General features: G+C 51.5%; 1 protein-coding gene across 4 annotated transcripts in view; it reads right to left on the bottom strand.

Moving 5' to 3' along the window:
• Window positions 1–26,025, bottom strand: part of PFKFB3 (6-phosphofructo-2-kinase/fructose-2,6-biphosphatase 3) — a 44,174-nt gene that overhangs the window by 15,894 nt on the left and 2,255 nt on the right. Inside the window, exons 2-4 of one of the 4 annotated variants that reach the window (XM_072857431.1) lie at window positions 6,240–6,354; window positions 833–958; window positions 410–506 (exon numbers count right to left, since the gene is read on the bottom strand). In XM_072857431.1, the coding sequence (XP_072713532.1) occupies window positions 410–506; window positions 833–958; window positions 6,240–6,318 (302 nt within the window). In that variant the 5' untranslated portion in view covers window positions 6,319–6,354. Of the gene's footprint in view, window positions 1–409; window positions 507–832; window positions 959–6,239; window positions 6,678–26,025 lie in introns of those variants that run through there. The other 3 variants (XM_072857459.1, XM_072857449.1, XM_072857440.1) reach the window with 3 other exon arrangements.

Genomic DNA, 26,025 nt, shown 5'->3' with positions numbered 1-26,025 from the left:
GGAAAGACACCCTCAGTCTGCCAAAAATACAAGAGCCATGCGTGCCAAGCAGCATGCTGGTCTTCACAGCAGAGGCAATGGTAGATGAAGAAGCAAAGGCCAAACCTCATGGCAGACCTCATACCCCACATCGCTGAGCCTGAAGGTCAATTCAGGGTACCACTGATGGAGGATGCGTTGGTGACCCTGAAGCTACCAAGCCCTGACAGCTTCAGTTTTCAGCTCTTGGCACCCAAGTCAGACCCTCCTTAGGAAGGCAGGGAGATCTCAAGCTGGAGCCCAGCTTTTCTGTCCATCACCCCCCAAACAAGCTGGGTAACCCTGCTGCTGGCCAACCCTGCTGCTGGCCGTGGGCTTCACCACCCCTTTGGAACCTGGGTATGAGCACAGATGCGGCACCCGCACTTACCTCCTGACTTTCATGGCCTCCTCGTTGTCAGGGCGGAAGAAGTCATAGGAGCTATAATGCTTCACCGCCTCGCGGCGATACTCCCCCACGTTGAAAACTGCGTGGGAAAGGCAAAGACCATCAAAACCAGGAGCAGGTGTCAGCACAGCTCGACTCAGCTGTGCAGCTCCTGCAGATAACACTTTCCAGCAATGGGCCAAGAAGTTACATCCTTAGAGCAAAAGCCTTAGGGACAACCCTTGGTCTTCAAAGTGAAGGAGAACCTGGGCTGCAGCAGAAGCAATGGGAGGACATGGATATTTGGCCCATGGGATCTTGGAAAGATTCCCCACCACCTTCTACTCCCCAAGGGACTAAGCTCCTTGAGCATCTCCCAAGGACCCAGATTTCATGCTTTCCCCAGGCAGCCGGTGAAAACCTCACCTTTCGTTGGGACACCAATCCAGTTGAGGTAGCGAGTCAGCTTCTTGGAGATGTAGGTCTTCCCGCGGGCTGGGAGGCCAACCATCACTATCACAGTGGGGGAATTAGCAAGCTGCGGCCCACAGGCTACGAGGAGGAAGAGAAAGCACAACATGAGCAGCTGTTAATCCTCCTGCTTATCTTGTATCAACCCTACAAGGCACTTGCTCTTGACCCAACCTTTCCCCAAGTCCTTCAGCAGCTAGAGAAAACCCAAAGCCTCTGCTCCCCATGCACCATCATCTCTGCAGTGTCTCCTGTGCATTCCTCTCATGAGCCTGGACAACCAATACCTTGAGCAGGCGAATCTACCGACTCATTTTTGCAATGGGATCTGCTGAATGAGCACATGTCAGAGCAGGGGGCATGGTAGACGGCTCTGCGGCTGCCCACCGGTGAGACACAACTGCCCCAGCTAAGTCATGCTGACCCAAATGCGACCTGGTGCCACCCAGACCTGGGGCTGGGAGTCACAGCCTGACAGCCACGGCAAGAGGAGAACATCCTGATGGCTGCAAAACGGGCAAGGAACCACAGCTGCCCCAGGCTCCCTGCAGGACCTCTGTGCCTCAGTTTCCCCATTTGCAGGGAAAAAAAAAAAAAAAAAATCAAGGCAAACACAACCTCCCATTCCTGCAGTTTGGCCAATTCTGTGAAAAGCTAGAGGACGGCCAAGGACTTTGGTCCAGGCCTTGCTGCAGCGCACTTCAGATATGGCTGCTGTGCTGAAATACCAGGTCTGTGCCGAGACCTTCACCCACAGAAAGCACCTTCCAAAAACTTCTGCTAGCTTTTTAGCTGATACAAATGCAACCAACTAACTGTTTTTTTCTGAAGACAAGGAAGGCCCGAGGTCCACAGAACCACTGGTACTTCAAAGCAGATATACGAGTGACTTATCCCTTTTTCCTCATAAACTTGTTTTAAGCTGGGGTTTTTTGTTGTTGTTGTAAAGAGGCTCCATGTCAAACAGCTGGAAGTAAATCCAGAGGCATTACTTAGTGACGACTCGGCAAGTGAAGAGAAACTCCTCTCCAACTCACCCGAATGGCACGGCTGAAATGCAGACAAATCAGCTGCCAGGCTGCCCAGGTGAATCACTTCTCCCCCCATACATCCCTTAGAAAGTAAATTCCTGGTTCAGTTTGGAGGAAATTGCTGAGGTCGCAGGACTGGGAATGCAGTTTGAGAATTTTTCGTGTCCTCCACAGCCTGGTCCCAGCACCACGGGATGCGTTTGGACTATCTGGACCACGCACCCCATGCACCAAGTAACATGGCAGCATCCCTCTCCCATGTCTCACCCCTGCTCCTCTCCAGGGTTTGCCCTGGAGAATTGCTTCTCACATGGTGCTACACACACAAAAGGCCAAGGCACAAAGCCAAGCACTTTAAATACAGGAAAGGAAGATCTTAACGATACCTAATGGAATTTGGATTAGCCAGCTGCCTTTCATGCGCCCGGCGTGACACGCCAAGAGCCCTCCCGGCAAAGGCAGAGACCAGCCCCGATAGGCGAGACCCTCCGGGGGATTTCTCACCACCCTTCAATCCTCCTGGTGAGGCCAGAAACCTCACGGGAAAGGAATGCAGTGAGTGGCTGGTGGCAGAGCCATAAAAACGCAGCTTAATTACGGTCTGGGCAGAGCGCTCTGCCTGCCCATCCCAGCTGCCCGCAGGTGGGACCAGGCGATGGTGACAGAGCCATGTGGGGATGTGAGGGGCTCCCCAGGGATGGGGACGGGGTGGTGGGTTGAGGTAGATTTTTCTCAGAGAGGTTTGGGAAAGGTAAACAAACAGAGAGGTATCCAGAGAGCATGCAAAGCACACGGGATTTCCTTCCCTTTCTAATTAAAAAAATAAAAATCCAACAGCTAAAGAAACCAACTTAAGGCCACAAGGAAGAGTTACAGCACTGGTGCCCAGAAGGGCAGAGAAGAGCCACCCATCATCTGCCTGGCTGTCTCACTAGAGCAGACTCAGCAGGCAAGAGATGAGAAAACTATCTAAAAGATTTTCTTTTTTTTTTTTTCCCCCCTAAATATTCCACATTCCTCAGGCTGGAGCTGCCCTCACACTTGCTCTCTTTGTGCGACCTGCATCCCTGGTGCCGCGTTTCAAAAACCCAGGCCAGCTCCCACTGATTTCAGCAGCAAGCGCTGATTTTGTGTGCTGGCGTACCAAGGCAGTTGTGCAACATACCCAGAAAAAAATATTTTTTCCCTCTCTAACAGTCTCACATCCTCAAGCAACCTATGGTGCAAGTCTTTTTTGCACAAAAAACAACCACATATTAAACAAAGGGAGGGGGGAAGGAATAACACCTGAATAGAGAAACTCCTCCTTTCCCTACCTGCCAGCAGACAAAGGATCTCAAAGAGCGGGGCCAAGAGGATTTGGGGACATTAAAGTAACAGCACTCCAAGAGGACAGGGACAATGCCGGGTACTGTTTGTGTCCCTTTGGCTCCAGACAGCAGAGACGGTCCCAGAGCTGGCACTGCGTGGGCACACACATGCCACCTCCAAAGGGTGCTGCAGGAGTTAAACCACCTGTATTTGAAGAATCTCTCCCCAATTCGGTTCGCTGCCAAAGGAAAGATCGAGGTTCCCCTTGGACCGTGAAAAAGCATCTGTTTACAGACCTGGGAAGCACCTCCCAAAACAGCAGGGCATCGAGCGTGCAACTTTTTATCAGGAACCTGAGCCCAAACCCAGCTAAATCACAAAAGCCTCCAGGAAACTTTGCATCAGGGATGTAACAGAAACCAGTGTTTTTACTCCCGGTGCTTCACAAAGACCTAATTCATCATTTCTTTTCACCACTGCTGGGAAGTTATCAGGGACTTCAGTGCATATTCATTACTCCTTATCAACATCTATCCAGGTAAGTCAAGGTCAGGGATGACTTTTGAAAGGCTCAATCAGGATATTTAGAAGTAGCTCGTCACTTGTGCCTTCTATCTGCTAGAAAGTCAGCGTTGATGCGCTCTCATGCTTCACCGGAGTGGGTGAAAGGAAATTAAAAAAAAGGCAAGAAAATTTGCTTCTATAAAAGGTTAGATAAAATAGCCACTTCCCCACTTCAGGCATTTTTACTGTCTCCTCATAAGAAGCGTTCCCACACGCCTCCCGCTCCCGCAAGCCCACGCCACATGTTCTACGTTAGTCTTACATTCCCCTTTTCCAGCTTCTTTCCCATTGCAATTCCCCGACACCTTCACGGATGCACCGAGAAAGCGTTCCTGCGCTGCACATCACGCACACGCGTGTGGAACCGATGTCACCCTGCCGACGTGCAAGCTGTGGTTTTGCATATACATCGCTGCCGTATTCCCATATGCCCTCGTCTGCTGAGCCGGAGCGATGGGAGAGAGGAAGGCAGCAGCAGCCCCTTTCCTCTCCGAGCATCCCCCACCAGAGCCCCCTCCCCTCGCCTGGCTCTGCCCATCCAGCCGCCTGCGACGACTTGACTTTCCCAGCCCCTACGTGAGAGACGTGCAGCTTGACAGCAATTTAATGGATCGCCGTCAAAAGGCCAGATGAAGGCATCACTTCGCATCCATTCGAGCCTCCCGTTGACGAGGAAGAGGACAATCGGACTAATTATTTCACACGCAGGGAGCAGCCAGGCGGGAGCTTTTTGAGGATGCTCCCAGGGATGCTCCCGCTCCCTCCTCCCCCGGGGACCGCATCGGCCTCGCTGTCTCTGTTATACCTCCATTCCCACCCAGCTTTGTGGCTCTGGTCTTTGTTGCTGCTGAGGAATTGATAGCGCCTCGAGTTTAAAATAGCCGCCTCGAGTTTAAACAAAAAAACTAAAAAAGCCCAATAATGCTCTTCCCATAGAGCACAGTGAACAGTGTCCAGCATGGCTTGTTCCCACCCCGAGAGAAAATAATTAGAAGCCATGTTACGGTATGAATGAGCCCCTCAGTGACTTTAATATATTAAAGTATGTAAGTTTTCTGCTCTGCCAAGGAGGGAATTCTCTCCTCTGAGAAACCAGGTGAATAAAGCGGCAAAAACCACAGAGAGGCTCCGCGTACACGAGGGATTTCTTTCAAAGGTGTCAGCCCTTGAGAAAAATCAAACCAAACAGATACATCTGCAAAGCATTAAGCCAGGAGACATTTTACCCTGCTAAAAGCAAAGGCTCCTGGCAACCCAGATGTTCAGCCTGTTGCTGAATGCCATTTCCTCAGCAGCCTCTGCTGCAGAGCTGCCCTTGCCAGGCAGAGCCTGCATGTGCAAACATCTGCTATAGGGCTCAGCCATGCCTTGCTGCATGCCTGACCCATAGCCCTGGGGCAACAACATGTGGCAAGTTCATAGGGTATTTTTTTATTATTATTACTATTTTTTTTTAAAGGAGGAACTTTCGGCCAAGAGAAATAAATGTCCAAAGCGACTTTAAGAACACCTGCGCAAGAAAAGCATTGGAAAGGCTGATTCACCCAACTGCCCAAGCCACTTCCATCCTTTGCCAGGCTGCAAAGTGCCACCTCCTCCGTCCTGGCTCTCCGCAGCCCCGGATCTGCGGATTCCTGCGACGCTTATTTAGAGTTACGCGGAGTTGCACAACTGGCAGGTTGTCAGTTTAGCTGTTGGGTGAGTTAAAAGAGCTGCCTCTTGAGTTTTAGTATTGTATTATGATTCATGATTTGTTTTATAGTAACACCGGGATGACCCAAGCGGTTTTTTTTTTGCTTTTTTTTCCAGCACGGAGGTTGGTTTTAAACACTCAAGATGCTTTCTGAGCTTTGAAGAGAAGGGAAACCACTGCAGAAGTTTCAGCATTAATTTTTGCCCTCCCCTCCACCTGCCTCCTATCTCATCCCAAGCACAGCACAGGGTAAAGTGATAAAGTGCAAACGGCGGGTGATTTTTTTCCAAATCCATTGCCCTAATCCTGCCTCCGCCCCCCCCAAAAAATATCATAAATCACTAATAAAAATCAGAGCGAGGTGCCAGACCCCCTGGAAATCCCAGCTGAGCTGGTACCCGGGTGCCAGGTTAGCAACCTGCTCCGTTTCCTTCAAATCTCAGGGCTGGGGGGGGAATTGGGACACGCGTGTCCCAGCGCCTTTCCACATCCTCCGCTCCACGGGGCCGGGGAGCTGCCATGTGATGGTTGCACCTTCCTCCAGCTCCAGGGCTGGAAGTGAGTCACGGGATGGCAGCGGGTGGGATGCGGACACCGGGATGATGCTGGAGGAGGAAAGGGGGGGGCGGGATGCTGCATGGATACTATGGCAAAGGGGGGGAGAGGGCGCTGCGAAGAGCCCCCCCGGGGTGCGCGGGAGGCGGGGGGCTGCTCCATCCCACCCCACCCCATCCCGCAGGGATGCTGCGGTGCCCGTACTCACAGCGGCGGGGCAGAGCCGGGCGGTTGTCATTGGGAAGCCAAATCTTCTGGATGCGGCTTTGCGTCAGCTCCATGGGCATGTTTAAAACAAAGGTCTTTTTGCGCTCCGCGTCCACCTTGATGCGTTTGCGGGGGGGAGGAAGGGGGAGAAAAAAGAGGAAGGGGGGGGAATATATAATAAAAAAAAAAAGGCTTTTTGTTGCAGTCGTCGCTTTGGGGGAACAAGCGGCTGCGGCGCTTTCGGATGCTGCTCGGAGTCTCGTTAAGGCTTTACGGCGGAGGAGGAGGGGGAGGAGGAGGAAGAGGAGGGACGGGGCTTCAGGGCACAAAGCCGGCAGGAACGGCACAAATACCGCCGCTGCGTGCTTGGAGGGAGCGAGGGCGAGTCCTGCCGCTAATTTTGATATAAATCTGGATGCCAAAAAAAAAAAAATTTTTAAAAATCCCTTTTATTTTGCAAAAAAAAAAACCTGAAAGGAGGAAAATCTCAATGCGAGGCGGGCGGGGAAGGGAAGGAAGGGCTGGCCCTGGCTGCTGCTGCTGCTGCTGCTGCTCCCGCCGCTCTCCCCCTCGCTCCGCGGGCGATGAGGCGGCAGCGGTGGCGGCCGCCTATTTCTAGCCCGGCAGGCCGGCCGGCGCCCGGCGGCTCCCGCCCCCCGGGGCGGGGTGGGGTGGGGTGGGGGCGGCCGCCGCGGAGGAGGAGGAGGAGGAGGAGGACGGAGGGAGGAGGGCGGGGAGCGAAGGGGGGTGCGGCTCGGCGGGGCTCGGCCCGCGCTGCCGCCTGCCGCCGGCCCCCCGCACTGCAGCGGGGACAAAGGAGGCTGCGGCCGGGAGGCTTTGTTCTGCTGCGGGGGGAGCCGCCTCAGCCAGCCTCAGCGCTGCGCCGGGGGGGGGGGGGTGTGCAGGCGTCCCCACGGTAAAAAAAATACAGTTAAATGAAATACGTTAGGGGTGGAAGGGAAGAAGTGAGGTGGTGAAGTGAAATGCCGAAAAGAATAGAAAGGATTAAAAAAAAAAAAAAAAGAAATAAAAGCGGGACTCGAAAATAATAAAAGAGAAAGCAAAAGATGGAATAGAGAATGAAAAGTAAAATTAAACGGATGAAAATAAAGGGTGAAATGAAAGAAAAAGGAAAACAAGGTAAAAATAATAATGAAATAAATTAAAAGTAAAATTAAACTAATCAAGAAAGAAAATAAAAAAGGGAAACAGAAGGAAATAATAAGAGATAAAAATGAAATTAAGAAGTTAGACTACTAAAAATAAAGCATGGAAGAAAATACAAAGGAAAAAGGAAAACAGAATGAAAATAATAAGAGATAAAAAAGTAAAGTTAAACTACTAAAAATAAAGCATGGGAGAAAATAAAAAAGGAAAACAATGCAAATAATAAGAGATGAAAAATGAAATTAAAAAGTAAAATTAAACTACTAAAAATAAAGCATGGAAGAAAATACAAAGGAAAAAGGCAAGCGGAATGACAATAACGGAAGATGAAACAAAAAATGAAATAAAAAAGTAAGATTAATAAAAACAAAGCACGACATAAAAAACCCCAAGACAGAAAGAAACCCACAGGAACCCCCCGCCGCTGCACGGGGGCCGCCGCCGGCTGCCGGGCGGGTCCCGCCCCGGGGCGCTCCCAGCGCCTCTGCCGGGCCGGGGGGGCCGGGCGGCGGCGGGCCGGGGTCCGCGCTGCGGCACGTCGCTCACGTCGCACATGGCTCGGCCGGGCCGGGCCGGGCCGGGCCGCCTCCCCCGGCGGGGATGCCCTGCCCGCGGCGGCGGCTCCGCCTCCGCCTCCGCCCGCCGCCGCTCCGCCCCGCTCCGCGGGCGCGCACAACGCGCGGGCGGGCGCCCCGCCGCCCCTCCCCGCAAAAAGCGGCTCTCGGGGGGGGGGGGGGCGGGGAGCGGCGGCAGTGCGGGGGATGCGCCCCGGGGATGCGCCCCGGGGAAGCTTCGCTCTCGAACGGGCACGGTCGTCTTAGCATTATTTTTTAATTATTTTTATTGGTTTCGTTTCTTTTTATTATTTGGGGGTTTATTATTTTATTATTTTTGTTATTACGTTATTTTTGTTATTATGTTATTTTCCTTATTTTATTATTCTCGTTATTTTATTATTTTCGTTGTTAGTGTATTATTAAAAATAAAAATAATAATATAATAATATAAAAATAATAATCATCATCATCATTATCCAGTGCCCAGCTCCCTGCAGGCGACCTTTCCACCTTAAACAAGGCTGTGAACAGCAGCCCAGCAATAACAACCCAAAGCAGTCGGTGTTTGCAGCACGGAGGGGTTGGGGACATCATCCAGGGGCCACCCGGAAAACCGCTTTGGAGATGCCGAAGCCCCAGGCGTGCAGGGCTCGCAGCCCCCACCACCACCGCAGCCCCAGCCATGGGGTGGATCCCGTTGGGCAGGGTCCGTTGGGCAGGGTGCTGGGTGGCGAACGTGCCACGGTGGGGAAATGTGGAAATACATCATCGCTGGGAAGAGCTGTTGAGGTGGGAGCATCTGCTTTGATGGGGTTTAATAAAGCAAATTTTACTTGAAAATTTAAAGTAGCACCTCGGATACTTAAAGTGTTCAATAGCCTTTTTTTATTATATAGGGCGTTTTCCTCCTCTAGAAGCAAAGGCTTGTATTTTTATAACGGGCCTAGAAAGAATGTATTTTTGGCTATCTCCTTACATGGAGCCAAGATGGATGGAGTAAAAACTGCACAATCCTTCCCTCTCCTACGCAGGAAAAAAATATTCACAGGCAAAAAAAACCAAAAAAAAATTAGTTACTATGAGGGAGCTGGAAAAGAGACAGAGATTTGGGATGTGGGAAGGAAGATGGGGGAGAGCAGCGAGCACTCTGGCTGGCAAAGGTGGGGATGGGGGTCAGACACAACAGTGCTCCCTGGACCACCGTGCACAAAATCCATCCTCGGGAAAGGGCGGGAGGTTGGTTTTTTTTTTCCAAAATCCCAGACCTTTTCCCATGGAGGCCAACGAAAATTTGGTTCCCGGCTAAAACGTGAGTCAGAAGAAGGAACAAAATTCACGTGATGTTACAGGACGTGGAGTTTGGGCATCCCCCTTCCTCCGGCAGCTCAGCTCTCCTCTCTGCAGCTCTTCTCCTCTTCAAAAATCACCACCCCCACACTATCGAAAGGAGCCCGAAAGCGAAACCCCGCCTGAATTAAAATCACAGTCACTTCAAATTAGATCCACCTAGTAATTCTTGGCTTAAAAACTCTTAAATAACTGGAGCGGAAAGCTTCAACTCCTAAATAAATGGCCTGGTTTTCAAAGGCACGAGCACCCAGCTGCTCTAAGCGAGGTCAGCTGGAAGAAGCATCATTACTATTTATAAGGCGCTTTCACCACGGGGAGAGGGTGGTGGCCAGGACAGCACTAGGTGCACCAAGAGGGTTTATTTTCCCCCCTCGAGTCGTGCTGTACTAAAGCACAACTCCCTATAAATAGAGCCTGGACTGGTAAATAAGCTGTTGCTCATAGCTGCTGTGAAAGGAGCCCACGAGGTGCTTAGCTCAGCGATTTTTCGAGAAATCAAGTCACCAAGGGGGCCAAATGCTGGTAGTAAGAGGTGCGTCAGCTTGCTGAGAGCCACCGCAGGCACGGCATGCCAGGGGACGGCCAGCGATGCTGTCCCACATCCTCTGCTTCGCTGTGCGACAAAAGGTGCAGAGGGAGGAATCAATCACCCAGAGTTCGCCAGAGGTGCTGCCTTACCTACCCCATTGCAGGAACCTGCAGAGATTTAATAAATGCCAAGGGACAGGGGTATAAATGTAATGTCAGGGCTCGAAATCTGAAGGTCCTGGTGGTAGATGGGGAAAAAAATTACCTCGAGCATCCCAGGGATGGAGGCGGCAGGTCCACAGGGGTGGGAGAGGGGAGGGCAGTGCAAAGAAGGGGAGTCTGGCAGAAAAGGGTGAAAAACCCCGTTTCTGCGAGAACAGGACACCCGTTTCTTACAGGGTTTACAGGCTGCGAACTTCTCCAAAACACCAAAGCCAAAACCCCTCAATTCCCCCTTTTATTTCTCTGCTGCTCAAACACCGAACTGACCTAGCAACCTGCCCCGAACGGTGGAATTAGGCTCTGGATGAGGCCCAAAATCACAATCCCAGACTAAATTCCCCATCCCCTTTGGAAGAATCTACCAGTACCACGGGACCACCAGCCAGCCTCCCCTGGCACCCTGCCCTCAGCACCAAAATGAGGGCAATGGCAGCGATTGCTCCAGTGAGCCCCAACTCTGACTAAGCCATGATTCATCCTCCTCTTTTTCCTTTTTCCTTTTTTTTTTTCTTTCCCTCTAAAGGAAACTTGGAAGGAAAGGACAAGTCACATTAATGCCTACATTCAGTGCAACACGGACCATCTGCTTAGGGTGTGGCATGGAGGGGACAGGGTGCAGCGTGCCTGATGCCCGGGTGCGATCCGAGTCATGGGGTTCAACCCTGCACCCAGCAACTCTCTGCATGGTTAAAATTTGGAGACGGTGGCTGGGAGCTGTGCATACATCACCATAAAGATGCAGCCATACGTGTGCTCAGTTAATGGCAGGGCAGCTTGACCCCCAGCAGTTTTCAGCATGGCCTCGGTTTACCAGCCTGGGACATGGGCACAAATTATTCTCCCTACCCTGGGAGGGAGGTTGCAAAAGTCAGGCAGCAGCTGCCCAAATTCTTGTTAGTGCATTAATGATACCCTCTTGCAACAGAGAAAATTATTCCTCTGGGCTGACCGAGGGGTATTTATACACTTATTTGAAAAAAACCACTAAGCTGTTTGTGCTTCCGAAAAAAATCAGTGGGATCCTGGAGAAGCCAAGAACATTGTCTGCAATGCTTTAGGGGAATCGGGGGCTTTCACAAAGGTCAAGGAGGAAACCAAGTGGTTGTCTTCTCTCACCCCCTGGATGCTGAGCTGTTTTCGCTGCTGAGGACGCTTTCTTTGGAGGGACTCGAAATCTGAGTTTGCAAAAGCTGCTGAGGGTCAGGCTCATGGGGGGGAGGGTTTTGCAAAGGCCGATAAAAGATGTTTGGATTTGGAGAGGCAGCTGGAGTTCACGGTCCTTTGTGTCCACAAGTTTCAATTGCCTCCCTCCTCCTCCTCCTCGCCCCTCACAGGTATTTCAATTACAAGAATAAATAAACAAGGAGCGAAGTGCGAACTGTACCTGTATCATCGGGATATCACCACTCCCCCTCCTCACCTCACCCTCTCCCTCGTCCTGCCCGAGCCCTGCTGCCGGGTGGACCACGATGAGCTCCTGCATCAGCCCCTGTAACGCATCGGGGTGTTTCTGCCATGGAAAAGAGCTTTTTCTCTCCTCTCCTCTTAACGAGATGGTTTTTCCTTCCTCTCATTTCTTGCCTTTCACCCCTCCTGCCCTCGCAATCACATGCTCCCTTTCCTCCTCAACAGTATCAAACCTGCAGCATCAACCCCACTGCTGGCCAAAGGGGAACAGAAATCAGGCAAAATAATTTATTCATCATATTATTTCAAAGCAGGGTTTCCTGCAGGGATTACGGGATGCTGCTCAGCACGGGACTCGCAGTCCCCTACCCTGAAATCAGAGGAGAGCTCCCGATGGACACCCCTCGGGTCTGCAACTGGGAGGGCTGAACCCTGCCCGGGGTGCAGGATCAGGGCAAGGCAGGGAACATCGTGTGCTTGGGGCTGCCCCTGAGCCGTCCCTCAAACACCAGAGAAATACACCCGTTCCCCCGCCTGGGGACAAGCTGTTCAGTTTTTGAGACAATTGCATGCTGTAACTGGACCTGATGTGCTCATGAAGCGTCTTCCTTCCCCGATCGTAAGAAATTCAGCTAGTTGCTAACAACAGCCGAGCACTGAAATACCAGCAGAGCAAGCACTCGGGGCTGCCGCACGCATGCCTTTGGGTGCAGCTTTTCTTAAAAATAGCTGCAAGCAGAGAAGGGGAAAATTCAAAGGGGTTCAGTCTCCGACATTGAGAAACAAGTGCTGAGCCCGAGAGGGGGAAATGCCTGCAGAGGCACAGGGCATTGCTCATCCCTGCTGTATCAGCCCCAGTCAAACATTGCACCGGCAGCTGATCTTGCCTTTCCTGGCAGCCAAGAAGCAGAAAAAGCCACGAAGGGGTTGCAGAAATGCACAGGGCCACTGTTCCCAACACTTAAGCAACAAGCAGCAAAACTCAGCTCTTCTGCACATGACCTCGCTTGCAATGATGGGTACTACCCAGGCGGTAAAAAAAAAACAAAATATTTCACTATCCACCGGCTAAAAAAGAGGCTCCCTATAGTTTTCTTTAAGCACTTTTTCAGCCATATTCAACCGACAGCCCATGCAGCAAACTGGTTGCTTTTGCTCAGCCCTCTGCTCTGAGCTCCCCTGTGTGCCGTCACCGTCGCACTCGGTGCGACGCAGAAACTATTTCAGGGACAGTAAATCCTGCCTGAAGTCAACCCTCTGTCATGCTATACCACCAGCCTTGCTAAAAGCAATTTATTGTTTTTGATTCCTTTTCATTTAGGAGTCCTTCAAGCAGCAGGATGAGGGTTCAAACCTAGTTTCTTTTGAGCTGCCAGATTTGTGCGCTAACTAGAGGCATTTGGTTATAATCAGGTGAGTTAAAGGTAGATAGGAAAGGAAATGGGAGAGTTGCAAAGGCATTGCCTGGCCGTGATGAATGTGGGGAAGAAGGAAGGATGAGAGCCTGGATTTAATCTCGGTTCCCCAAATTAGAACTCAAGGATCCCTCCATCATCCCCAGAGAGAGGTGGGTGCCCCCGACTGTGCTCAGATCTTGGTGGGTCCCTGGGAAGCTCAAGGCCAGAGATGGGGAGGTGTAAGATCAGTGTCCAGTAGCCAGGACTGATGACCCCAAAGGAACCTCCCAAACCAATGTTCTTATTTAAAATCGCAGGAAAGGAGTTTCATCTGTCATCTTTGAGAATTACATTCTGTAATTCTCAAAAAAATAAATTTGGAAATAACATTCTGAACCTGCAACATCCATTGGAGCAGGGACATTTCTCAACGCTGGCAGATCTGCTCAGAAACGGGTCCAGGAGGATTGAGCAATGTCCTGTGAAAGTTCCTGACCGTACAAGGCTACTGCGAAACAGAACTCACCCCATAAATAGGCTAAATCATAAAGATAAATGAATCCATAGGTTGCAGAGACAACTACAGGTTTTTTAAAAAGTGGTTACAGGGTAATTAGATGGCAAGAGGTTGGGGATATTCCAATCTCAGGAATCTGATACTGTTTATCCTTGAAATGAAATCTGGCTGCAAAATTTCAGGCTTGGTCCCAACAGAAAGGGTCGAAGGGTGCGGATCAGTCAGAGAGCTAAAATTCAGGGTTTGGCACTGTCAGTGACTCCGAGAAGCCAATATTCACATTAGCCTGACACTGGGTTGTGCCTCCTACTCCCAGGTACTTTTAGTTACATCAAAGAAACACCTCCTCACTTGCCCTGTGATTTTAGGGTGCGAAAATCTCCACTGAAAGTCCTGGGATTTGATTTAGGATGTAAACCCACAAGATGTCAAACTTGACTTTAGGTTACCTCGTTCCTAAGCAAGGTGCCACAACCACCTGCAACAAGGCACCGATCCAGCACAAAAATCCTGCTGGTTTGAAAGAAAAGTGTGTTTACAAGGTTACTCTGTCCCAGCTGCCAGATCAGATATTACCCCTCCTGCTGCTGCCAGCATAAACCTGGCATATGTTACCATAGTGCCTTCTCCAGATAAATCAGCAGAAATACAGCCATGTGCTCACACCTGATCCAGACCTAATTTGTGCTGCAAAGTGATGCAGCAAGTTGGAGATCCAGCAGGAAGGAGCTAAAATCCCAGCCCTCCTCTGAGCACAGATTGTTACAGGAGCCATTTCCATGCAGGTGCCCAGTGGTTGAAGTTGGTTGTGTTCATGAGGAGCTCTCATTCACAGCCCAGTGATGCCTTTGGGATGCAGCTCACCAGGTCTCCTGCCTGCAGGGCCCCAGTGATGGGCATGAAACCCCCAATGGATGAGTCTATTCAACCCATTTAAGGTGGAAGATGGTCACCCTCCGGAAATCACAGCCTGTCATTATCACATGGGCTTTGCTATTGAACTATTTCCTAACGTCTTATTAACACCCATCTTTCATTAAGGGCCTGGATCGTTATCTCATCATTGCAGGATATTAAATCAAACAATGGCAAAGGCTGTGGCCTTTCATTCTGGGGCTGACTCACCTTATGATGTAACAAGCCCAGGCCAGTGACAACCTCAGCATTGCCATGGTGACCAAGAGGCTTCTAAAGAGTTGTAAGCAATTATGTCATGAAGCCAGGTACCCGGGAGATGCTGGGGAATCTCTTCAAAGTAATGCAAGAAGCTACAACACAAAGCTCTCAGGAAGAAACCATGGTGGTTTGTATTCCTGCTGACCGAGGAGGAGGTGCTTGTAGGCAGCAGCATGTGCCGGATTAATTATAGCCTAGGAAAAAGGATATTTTTTTATCCCTGCTATCAACCCCCACTAATATCAGTATGGCTCCTGACACGGGGGCTTTTGATCAGGGGGTGATTAATCCATACGATCCACCATCCTACGAAGCAGCATCCCAGGATGATCTGCACCATCTGGGAGGCTTGGATAGAAACGTTCCCGGGGGGATGCTGAGCAGGGAGGAAGCGTTGCAGCCCCACACGGCTCCTGCTGTGTCTGCCTCCATCCACAGCAAAGCTGTGAGTAGTATTTGGGAAGGATTTATGTCATTTTGGATGTCTACAAAGGGCTTTGTAGTCACCTTTGACTACTTCTACTATCCACGGAGAGAAATGGGCACTCCCAGAGCAATTCACTTGCCCTGCTGTGGATATGGATTGTCAACCAGGACGAGATGTGTCCTGCAGGTGTTTGTAGCCTGTAAGCATGTTGGGAGACCTCAGTGCTGTCTATGTCCAAAGCCATCCAATGCACATCTCAGGGGGCTCCAGCACGACGTGACCCAAAACACAATTCCTTGTTCAATCCAGAGTCCCATGTAGGGAGGAAGAGTAAAGCTTTGATGAGGAGATACATTTCGAAACCGCGTACGTGCTGAGGATCTTTCCACCCACACCCTTGCGAGCACGTCTGCCATATCGACAACCCACTTGTCCCTGCTTCCTCACAGGGCTGGGATGATACAGGCAGGTGACGGTTGCCCAACGGTGTCCTATGCACCTCAACTCCGTCCAAGAAGAACCACTTTTGGGACAAACACCACTCCTCGGGTTGAGCTGTTCCGTGGATCAGCCTCCCCAAGGGTTCACCTCTCTGTTCAGCTAATGGAAGCCACAAGGCATCAAGAGGTGAGGTCTAAGCGTCCCACTTCTCCAGACTGTTGCCATGTGCTTTTAAACCTGAGACCTGCAGGGACTGCTTTTAGGAAGTACGTGAAACACAACTAAAGGGAAAGTGTGTGGTCAATAGATTGAAATTTAGAATAGGAAGGCCCGCAACTCCAATGAAAAATGTCCAAGGACCAACCAACTGAAAAGCCATCATGAGATGGCAAAGATTTCTGGATTCTCTGCACCAGGAACAAAAATGATCAAGAGATGAAAGACTGATGGAGGCTCTGCCCTTCACACAGCAGACATCTCAAGGAGGGGTTTTTTTCAGCTGGAGGAGTCAGTCTGAGTTTCCATATCTTTTGCTGGAGCTCTCTACAGTCAAAGCCTCCCCTAGGTAACCTTTCAGATCTCCGACTTCCTAACAACCCTCCTAACCAATTTTTGGAGCCAAATCACTGGAATCAGATCACACAGATTGCTGGAATGCAGAAGTTAAATAACCAGGTTTCCTTATGAGGACATACCTGCTTATAGGGCAAAGATTTCCATTTATCTAGTTCCTAGCAGACATTTTTAATTTGTGCATTTTGTTTAAGCCTTTCCATGCCATGGAAACCTGGCTGGGGAAGAAAAAAAGGTTACAATTGTCCAAAAATATCTACAGAATTTGTTTCTTCTTTCCCTGATATTTTCCAATCAGACATGAAAAATATTAATGGCAAATTTATCTGGAATTTTGGGACAAGCTGAAACAATATGGGGAGCTTGCTGCCAACATATTTTCTCAAATGCATTTACGTTTTCCAACCTGCAATGACAAGCTGTTAACAGTTCCTTGGGAAAAAAAAAAAGAAAATTCAGCTGAATGTTTAGATTTCTGCCCTGGAGTTTAACATATGTTAAACACATGCAAACCTGTCTTTGGGTACCTGGCAGTTTGGTAGGGATCATGAGGGAAGATGCTGTGCTTCATAGCACTGGGGAGTGCCCCAGTTTCCTCCCAAAACAACTGCTGTTACTTGAGCTGAGAGCCAGAGCCATGAGGGGATGGCACAGATGGAAGCACACGTTGGACATTGACCGTGAGTCACCCCCACCGAATATGATGGAGAAGGGGGGAAAACCACTTTGATTGCGTCTGCTTCAGTATTTCTGGCAACACCACCAGGGAATCACAGCACAAAGTCTGTGCCCCAAATAAGGTTCAATTTTTTCTTCTCACTCCTTGAAAACCAAATAAATTACTCCAGGAGACATGGGCTTACCCCATGTGCTCATTCCCACCGTGCCCACATGCTCCTTTGCACCGTGCACCGTGCACTCCTTTGCACCGTGCTTGCACCTCCCCGGGCTGACGCCTGTGGTGACGGCAAGGTCAGAGCAAGGGTTTCACATTTCCCAGTCCGGCTGTTTACCCGGCGCTCAGGCTGAATTAAAACAACTGCTAGCGAGTAGCCTGAGTCAGCAAGAGATCTGACAGCTACCCGACTCCCGGCCAGGCTCTCCTGCCAACTTCCCAATAAAGAAAGAGAGCCGGGCTCAGGCTCAAGGAACGACCTTTCTTCGCTTCCCGCTGTACATTTATCACCTGGGCTTGGATAGTCCCAGGCACCTAAATGATGGGCACCTCATTCCCACTGCTGGGTGAAGGTACTTGTGATGCCTCGTGGGTCAGATGGATGGTTGGGTCTCCCGGCCCGTGCCAACAGGAGCTACAGTCTGCACCCACCGGGGTGCCAAGACCCATGCAGGTTTGCATGGGCAGAGCCCAGAGCATTTCCCAAACCTGCCAGCTATGCAAAAGCAAGGTCTTTCTGCAGTTGTGGCTAATGGGGATCCCACCAGCATGGGTTTGGGATGAAGGCAAGGGTGGCCAGAGGGTCACAGTAGCTGCAGTCCCTCATACCTGCAGGACATGCTCTGAGCACGGGTGCATTGCGTGTCCCCTCCCTGTCCTGCCTTAAACACAGATGCTCATTCCAGAGCTGACGAGCTAAATAGCTCTGAAAAGCCATCTCACGCAGGGTCCAATCTAGCCCTCCACGCCTGGACAAGCACGACTCCCTCAGACATGTGCAGGAGCACACGCAACCACCTTGATCCCTGGCAGCCCGTGCTGCTGCTGCCTTCGGATGCTACTCAAAAATCTGGTCCTTTTGCATTCAGACAGAGTCAGTCATCGATGAAACGGGGTGACTAAGACTCAGCACTGGTACACACCAGCCGCATCCCACGTTGCCTTGTCTTGTCTTGTTCGCAGCTGGGCCGTTAGCTGCCGAGGCCAACCAACCCCATCGCTGCAAGCACAGCATGGCAGGACATCCAAAGCCAACCCAGGAAAGGCAACCTCAGGTTTTCCAAAATTTGGACTGGTAAAGCCATACCCAAAAAAGACCTCTTCCCACCCTCAAGTCCTCCACTGAGAAGTTGCCCAAATTGCTGCGTTGCAACAGCCACGAACCATTTAATGGTTTATTAATGGTTTATTTCTTCTATTTATGGCACCAATGTGTTTGACTTGGGTTAGTTTCTGAGCAGCTCAGCTGCACCCAAAAATTATGAAAAGAAAAAAAGGAGAGGGGAAGCACGGCAGCAACCAGAGGTGATTTCATGTTTAAGAGAACTGAAGGCTTTGCTGACTGCGTTCCCCCATGTACATGTTGTTCACAGCTTGTAGGAGGTGGAAATCCATTCCCTGCCTTTGGCAAATCAACCTTGGAGAAACAAATAAACACAAAAATCACTGCTGGCAGGTGCCTCTTCTGTCTCGACTCGTCCTTCTCAGGTTGGTTCAACAACATGGAGATTTCAGCAGTGAAGCCACTTCCGAGTCCCTCTTCCCACCCCAAAGCCTCATCCTCAGCTGTGAACGGGATCCAGAGCTCCAGCTGGGAAATGGACCCAGGCTGGGAAAAAAAAATAATAACAGCTTTTTTTTTCTTTATTATTTTAATTTTTTTGCAAAGGGAGTGTTGTTTCACAAGCACGGATCCATCCCTGGAGCACTGGCGTTGGCACAAAGCCAGGCAGCATCCCGTGGTGCCTGGGGTGGAGGGGCTTTGTTGGGCTGCTCAAGCCCAAATCACAGCCTGACCTGCGTCCTACTGTTCCTGTTAGAAATCCCTTGCTAATAAGGAGGATTTCTAAGAAAATCAGTGAGCAGGAGAAAAAACAAGTAAAAATCTCAAATTTCTGCACCGGGCACGCTAGAGTCTCCTATTGGTATCAAGGTGGGATGCTCACCTGGATCATACCTTGAATGAAGAGACAACTTTTCTCCAAATAAATGTATATCAGTGACTAAGGAGCCTTTATTCTCCACTCGTGCAGGATAACCTGGCAGTGCCTGTCTGCATTTTTAGGGGCAGAATAATTCAATCTCCTTGGGCCAGGTACTCAGTCCCTGCCTTCAAGCCCACAAGCAAGACACGTGCAGTGCAACCCATCCTCCTGCTTATCCCCTGGCAGAAGCAGCCCAAGCATTCTGGATCCGGAGAGACTGAAACTGGGAAGTCACATCCCTCCTTGGGGCTTGTGGCCAGATCTGGGTGCAGGAGGCAAGACGCCCAATTTTTCTCCCAGTACCACTGGGAGAAAAACACCTCCCGTCCCGGCATGTTATCCCTGTTGTTTACCAGGCTCAGCTGTTCTCCAGGTTTCCTGGAAATAGCCAGAAAGCCCGGCAGCCCCCTGGCACCGGCAATAGCTGCTCATGCCCCTTTCGCGTGTCTCTGGAGGAGGCTGCAGCTGCTGGGAGGGATGGTGGCAGTGCTGGGTGACGGCAAGGTCAGGAAAGCAGAGCTCGGCAGCGTTTCCTCCCTGCATGCATGTGAACGGAGCATGCACAGCCCATGCGGCTTCTCGGGGCCGGCACGTGCTCTGGCAGCCCTGCGTCCCTGCCGTCCCTCTCGGGCGGCCGAGCCTGGGCTCCTGCCAGCGGCCGCGTGCCAGCGGGCCACGCACGGCCAAAAAATAATAAATACATCGGTAAACAAGTTCACCTCGCTGCCCTGCAAAAGGCTCTCCCCGCGTCAGGTTGGGCAAACAAGCTCCTGAGCTGACTGCCAAGGCATCAGGGAGGGGAATAAATCAGGTTGTCTAGAGGGTTGCAGCCATTTAACACCAGCCCTGCCGCGTCCTTGCCCAAACGCTGGCTGCCGCGGGTGGCCAGCCCCACCAGGCGAGCCCAAACCGGGGCTGGGGCTGCACAGGAACACAGCAGCACCTCCTATTCCCAGCAGATTTATCATCACCCCTTCCCCAGCCCCGAAGCAGCATCATTTCTCCCTGAGCCATTTCATAGGGAGCTATTTGTCTGTCTCAGACTCCCCACCCTGTCCTCGGATAACCTATTCCAGGGCTGAGCAAAGCTTTCTCCAGTTCCAACCCAAATCTCTCCAGGTGGGGTTTTAACACCCTGCTCCTATCCACATGGGTTGGTTTTGAAGGTCCGCGTTGCACTACGGTGAGGTCTGGACCAGCAATGCACACCAAAATGTACCAACATGGGGGGGACACTGCAGGATGCTCAGGCACGGCCAGGTTTGATGGAGAGAACGCTGGATCTGCAGATAAGAGCAGCTAAAGCTACAATCACAGAGGCCTCCAGCATATCACTGCACCCTCCTGTGCCTCAGTTTCCCCTGCCTGAAGTGATAAAGCTGGAAGTCCTCCAATGAGGACTGAAGGACTGGGGAGAGGGGGAATAAAAAAATCTCAGCAGCCAACTATGTACAAACAGCATGATGCCCCTGGAGAAAAAATAATAATAATGAAAAACCAAAAGGAAAGCCCAATTCCAGGGTGTTTTAGCAGGAGGGTGGTACAGAAAATGCAGGAGGTTGGGTTTTCTGGCCTGGATGGTGCTGGTTCCTCAGCACCAGGGAAGGGCACATCTCACTCTGGGCCCTGTGCTTTTGGGAAGAGGTTTAATCTGGGACAGGCCGCGGTGGGCAACACCAAGGAGGTGTTTCCAGAATGGGACATATGGGAGAGCACAAAATGAGGGCGATTTTGTGCTCCAGGAAGGAAATACCTGGGGTGGAAAATGTGGTAACAGCTTTCAGTCTGAAAAAGAGTGTTATAACAAAAATTATAACTGTCCTTGATAGCAAGGAAGGTTTAAGATAGATATAGGAAAAGTTGCCTAGGTATTAGTGAAAAACTAATACCTCTTGGGAGGACAAGGAATACCCCAGAGGAAAACACAAGGGAAATTTGAAACTGCTTGTGTAGGTTTGATCTTGACTCCCAACCAGGGCCTGTCCACCACCCCTTTTTTCTTCAGCCTTAAAATGTGGTTATGCAGGGGAAAAAAAGTGGGTGCCCTGCAGAGACGTGCGTGCCTGCGTGTGCGTGTGTGCACGCACGCACCAGGCAAACAGGGATCACACCTCGCTGGTTTTGAAATCCTCCCACGTCCCTCCACGAAAAACCCGTGGTCATCTGATTTAAAGCCTTTGGAGTTGTTTTATGCCAAGATGAATTTCTCCATCGTTGAGGGTGTGTTAGGGAAGGGTTCGGCATGCCAGCTGTCCTGCCAGCACGGGCTCCTGATGGCAAGAGGAACGTCAGAGATGGTGTGATGCCAGGTGGAGAAGTGGCCCGGGGGGTGTTGGTGGTGTGATCTGAGCACTGGGGTGAAGTCCAAGCCCATGCTGAGCTCCCTGCAGAGGGATCGGACCCTTCTCCACAGTCCAAGCCCAGCCTAGCCCAGCCAGCTCGGCTTTTCCTACGTTACGCGGCCACTGAGCCCAGTCTTCAGCCGGTGGTGTGGATAGAAAGCATCAGGGTCATGCCTGTTCACCATGTGAATACAGCACAGGAGAGTCCTCCATCCACGCAGGAGTGAGGCAAGACACCAAGAGGAAGGTTTTCCAGCGTTGCAAGTTGATCGGTGGGTTGCTGGCCTTGGGAAGGCTACAGGCATACCTGCCTGCTCCCAGGTTAGGAGATGAGGAGATGCTATCAGTGACTGCATCTTTACATGGTTTCAATCCCCAGACTCAGGAAGTCTTAGAGGCTGTAACAACCTATCTCTTCCCACCGGTTGGTTTCTGTGGAGCGATCGGGGTGCAGAGCGGGTCCCAAAAACCCCCACCGGACCTTACAGCTCCCCTATAGGGAGCTGCACACCCTTTACAAGCTTCCTTCCCCAGTTTCAAGTTGGGTGCTGGTCCCACCTCCAGCTGCTGGCAGTGAAGGACATCCCACCTCCCCACCACAGCCTGGCATGTCCTCCCCTGCACCAATGCCATGAGACGTGGTGGGCTTTGCTGCTTGGTTGTGCACGACCCCACGAGCACCATTGGGAACGCAACTGCTAGGCACAGTGGCTCCTTAAACCCATTAAAGACTCTCCATGAGTCATCATAAACGCTGAAGAAAGTGTAATGTCAAAGAGGCAGTGGAAAGGTCATGCTCACCAAGTGCTTTCTTGGAGCTGCAGGGAGCAGGGACATGCGGGACGGGTGTGATGGAGGGACAGACACCTGCTCCTTTGGGTCTTTTACTCGTGTTTTGCTCAAGAGGCCAGCTAGGTGAAAGGGAATGAAATGAAATCAAGAGCCAGAAGGAAAATACCCTGGCAAGAAACACCAGCCAGGGGGCAAAGCAGGACACGAGGGGGTTTCCAGCCTTCCAGGAAAGGTGTTCATTGAAAACAAGGCAATGGTTTGACTCAGGCACGAGATGGTGAGTCAGGAGAGCCGGGGCCAGCTCTGCCGCACGCTTCCTCCCTGCCCTTTGAGCAGACGGCTGCTAGCAGACGCCCACACCCTCGCCGTCACCGTCACCATCACTGGGACAGCCCCCACAGGGAGCTGGGGCGGGCAGGAGCCCCCCCAGGCAGCTCCCAACTCCCTGCTCGGCTTCTCTCCCTCCGTGCTGCTTGGAGGCGTTGCTCATCGGCACTCTTAAATCCTCCCCGGTGCCTTTTATCCGGTGCATAAAAAGTTTTCCAAGCCTGCCGGGAAAGCACGACATCGAGAAGCGACGGGTGACGTGACCAGCAAACGCAGCAGCCTGTGGATTTGCAGGGCATTGCCAGCAAGCCAGAAAGCAGCCCAAAGTGACAAAATTATCCCTTTTAATACCAAAAAGCTGCAGAAAGGCAAATCTCCACCCTTAGCTGTAATCACTCTGCAAGAGCAGATAGTTTCCCATCAGAGGGTGTTGCAATCTGACTATCTGCAGTAGTTGTGATATCAAGGAAGCGTTCGATAGAGAAGGGGACACAGAGCAGAAATAATAACGCCAGGATGTGGCACTGTCCTCCCCTTTCCCTTCATGCTCACGTGCAAAAGGCTCCTCTGCTCCTGCTAACAAGAGCCTCCTTGATCTCAGCGAGCAGAAATGAGACCACAAGACGTCACAACTTCTGCTAACAGAGGGTGAAAAGGCTTAATAAAGAGCAGTATTGTTACAGCGGCCGGGCTGTCTACCTGCTCCTCCCACCACGCAGCTGGAAATTGCAGTGCTTGGTGGCAGAAATCACCTCTGCAACGTCATCCCCACCAGGGCATTTCTCCTGCCAAAACAACTCCTGTTATCGCTTTTCCTGCTATATAATAACTTCTGCCACCTTTGGATAGGAGCTGCTCGCAGGAGATTGCTCTGATGGCCACCAGCAGAGAGGAGCCACAGGAAGGCGGACATCAGGAGGGCTTTGTGCAGGTCTACCAGGTGCTCTTCTCCACCCAGCATCGTGGGATGCTGCAAACCTCCATGCAGACAAGCACCCCGTCGTGGCTGGGATGCGGCAGTTGAGAGACATCCAACACAGCATATCTGCAGTGGGGTCAGTAGATGCGACAGTGAGGTCTCTTTGCAGAGCAGCTCTGTGCCCTGCAAGCATCCCGAGGGCTGGATTTGGGGGTTGCTGTTATAGAGTCTCCAAGATCTCCACACAACTTGGCTGAAGATGAGTGAATAGGTCCTTGTGGAAGTAGGCGTGATGTGGGGAGGAAGGACCCTGGGAAGATTAGGGCTGTGTTTTCAAACCTGCTGCTCCCTGCTGCGTGGTGGGTGCTCAGCTCCTCCAGCCCCTTGGCTAGCCCTGAGCTCGTATTCATCTCAGCTGTGTGCTGCCTGCTTGGACCAAAGTGTCTGGCTCTCCTTGAGGTCAAGGGCGATGGAGAGGTTGCCACTGGAGCCATTGAGCCTATCCATCATCAAAGCACCCTCCTCTGGGCCTGCCCGTTCATTGCCTCCTGGGGGGACCTGGACGTCTGGCTTACGCCGTACACCTCACTCCAGAGGGCTAAGGAAGGTGAGAGCCATCACACCCCATGTGACATATGCAAGGATGGCCACCAGATCACTCTCAGCCTGGAAGAGATGTTGAATCCAACTCATGTACGCAGCGACCACGAGGCACTGCTTGCTCTCCCACTGCCAGCCTGGCAGATGAAGGACAGAGCTCAGGTTTCAGCCTCAGACCCCTCAGGAGCTCCCTGACTGCTGTCAGGTGCCTTTTCCAGCGTCCCTCCTTCTTCTCTTGCCTCTACAAGCTGTGGCTACTCCTCCAGATGCTGCACAGGATCCAGTGCTGGTCCATCATGCCCATGGTTCTTAATCTCCACCCTGCTATGAGCTCTTCTCATTTACCCTGTGAAGACAGCGTGCTCAGCATACTGGGCTGCAGTCATCCAAGTTCTGCCTCTGCCTGGGGTTGCACTGATGTTGCAGAACCGCAGCCAATGTCCATGTCAGCAGAGCCCCTTTGCAGGGACGCGGCATCCACCATCACCTCTCCAAACCACAGCCCGCATCCATCCAGGCCCACCTCTGCCACCAGCATGATCCTCCTCGGCGGTCCCAGAGAAGACCATCAACAGACAAAATCAACACCGACGACTCCAGAATCTGCCCCCTCATCAAGCAGGGCCCCGAGTCCTCTTTCTTGCCCAACTCAAGCCATGCATCACCACGCAGGATCCTTTGCTCACACGAGCAGTAACATGCCCTGATGACTGGTGATCCAAGCAGCACCCAGCAGGTCCCCCCCATCCAACAGCCCAAAGCCAACCTACACCTTTATATATACCCATAAATACATATATTCATGGTGCCATGCATTTTTTTTTCCGCTGGGAAGCACCTTGCACCCTGCACCTATCATGCCCTTGCCAACTTGCTAATGGCTGTACCCATACCCTGGGGAGCCGGTCGCTCCCAGCATCATGCGTGCGATCTCTGCTCGCTGGCTTTCACTCTCATTTCCAGCTCCTTCCTGGCCAGCAACGCCACCCGGATTTCATTTGTCCTTTGACAAATGACAAACGTCCCTCTCTCTGGCAATATGCTGGCTGCTTATCACCTGCATGCTCCCAGGCTTCCTCGTGTCAGCTGCAGTAATTAAATCATATTTTTCAGGTGGGGCAAAGGGCATTTTAGGTGAAAGCTCCCAACACCTCCTGTCAGTAGAGCTGTAGCCACGGATGGGGCTTTGCCAGGGTAACGGCACCACTTGGGGATCAGGACTTTATCCAGTGCTCCCAGCTGATGTGGTGATGCTGTAAGAAATTAATTCCTGCCCTAAGCTCATTTCTTCTAGCTGTCCTCGAGCATCTCTGCTAGAAATACCTTTCTTTAATACCTGAAACTGCCAAATGCCTTGAGGTCGGCTAAATGGCAACTGTTGTACAGACATGAAGTGCAGATCCTGGGGCAATGACTCTGGCTATGATACCCAGAGAGAAAGGAGGAAGAACAGAGCCAAGGCAACAAGGATTTAGTACAGACTTGTCAGGGAGACCTGGGAAAGTGATGCCAAAGCTGCAAGCAGCAAGAAGCCGGCAGAGCTAGGGTGGAGTTTGCATTTTACTCCCCAGGATACTCCATTTCCACATGCAGGGGTGTGCAAAGACAGCTCAGGGCCTCCAAAATGCACATCTCAAAGTTTCCCTGTGCCTCAAGCTACCTGGGCTTTGCAGAGCAGCAGCCTTTAGGCAGAGCCTCCTCTTTGCACCCTGGATCCGAGTGGTGATGAGCAAGCCCTGGGGTGAGATGCCGCTCCCAAAAGGCTCCCAAAGGAAAAGCTCAGCCTCCTTGCTGAGCTGGCTGGAGTCCTTGTTTTCCTCGGGGAGGATCAGGCAGGCATCCTGACTCCAATCCGGCTGAGGCCACCACCTTCAGAAAGGTTTTTTAATGCACCAAGTTGAACTACAGGGAAAATATCTTCATGCCCAACTCTTCTGCAAACTAAGGATATGCACAGCTTGCTCTGTGCCGCTCTTGAAGGGCAGCCAGAAGACCGTGCTCTCCACAACCCTCCTGCCTGGTGGCTTATAGATGTGCCCATGGGAAGCCCAGGCAGCCCAGCTGCAGCTACCAAGCAGTGCTCTACACACGGCTGGTGACATGGGGTCCCACCAACCCAACGGGATGCTCTCAGCTGGGGTCATGTCTACACAGACTGAAGCTAG

Source organism: Ciconia boyciana, chromosome 1, assembly GCF_034638445.1.
Source record: "Ciconia boyciana chromosome 1, ASM3463844v1, whole genome shotgun sequence".
Lineage (NCBI taxonomy): Eukaryota > Metazoa > Chordata > Aves > Ciconiiformes > Ciconiidae > Ciconia > Ciconia boyciana.
The sequence above is the reverse complement of the archived record's forward strand: the minus strand, read 5'-3'. Positions and strand labels throughout refer to the sequence as shown.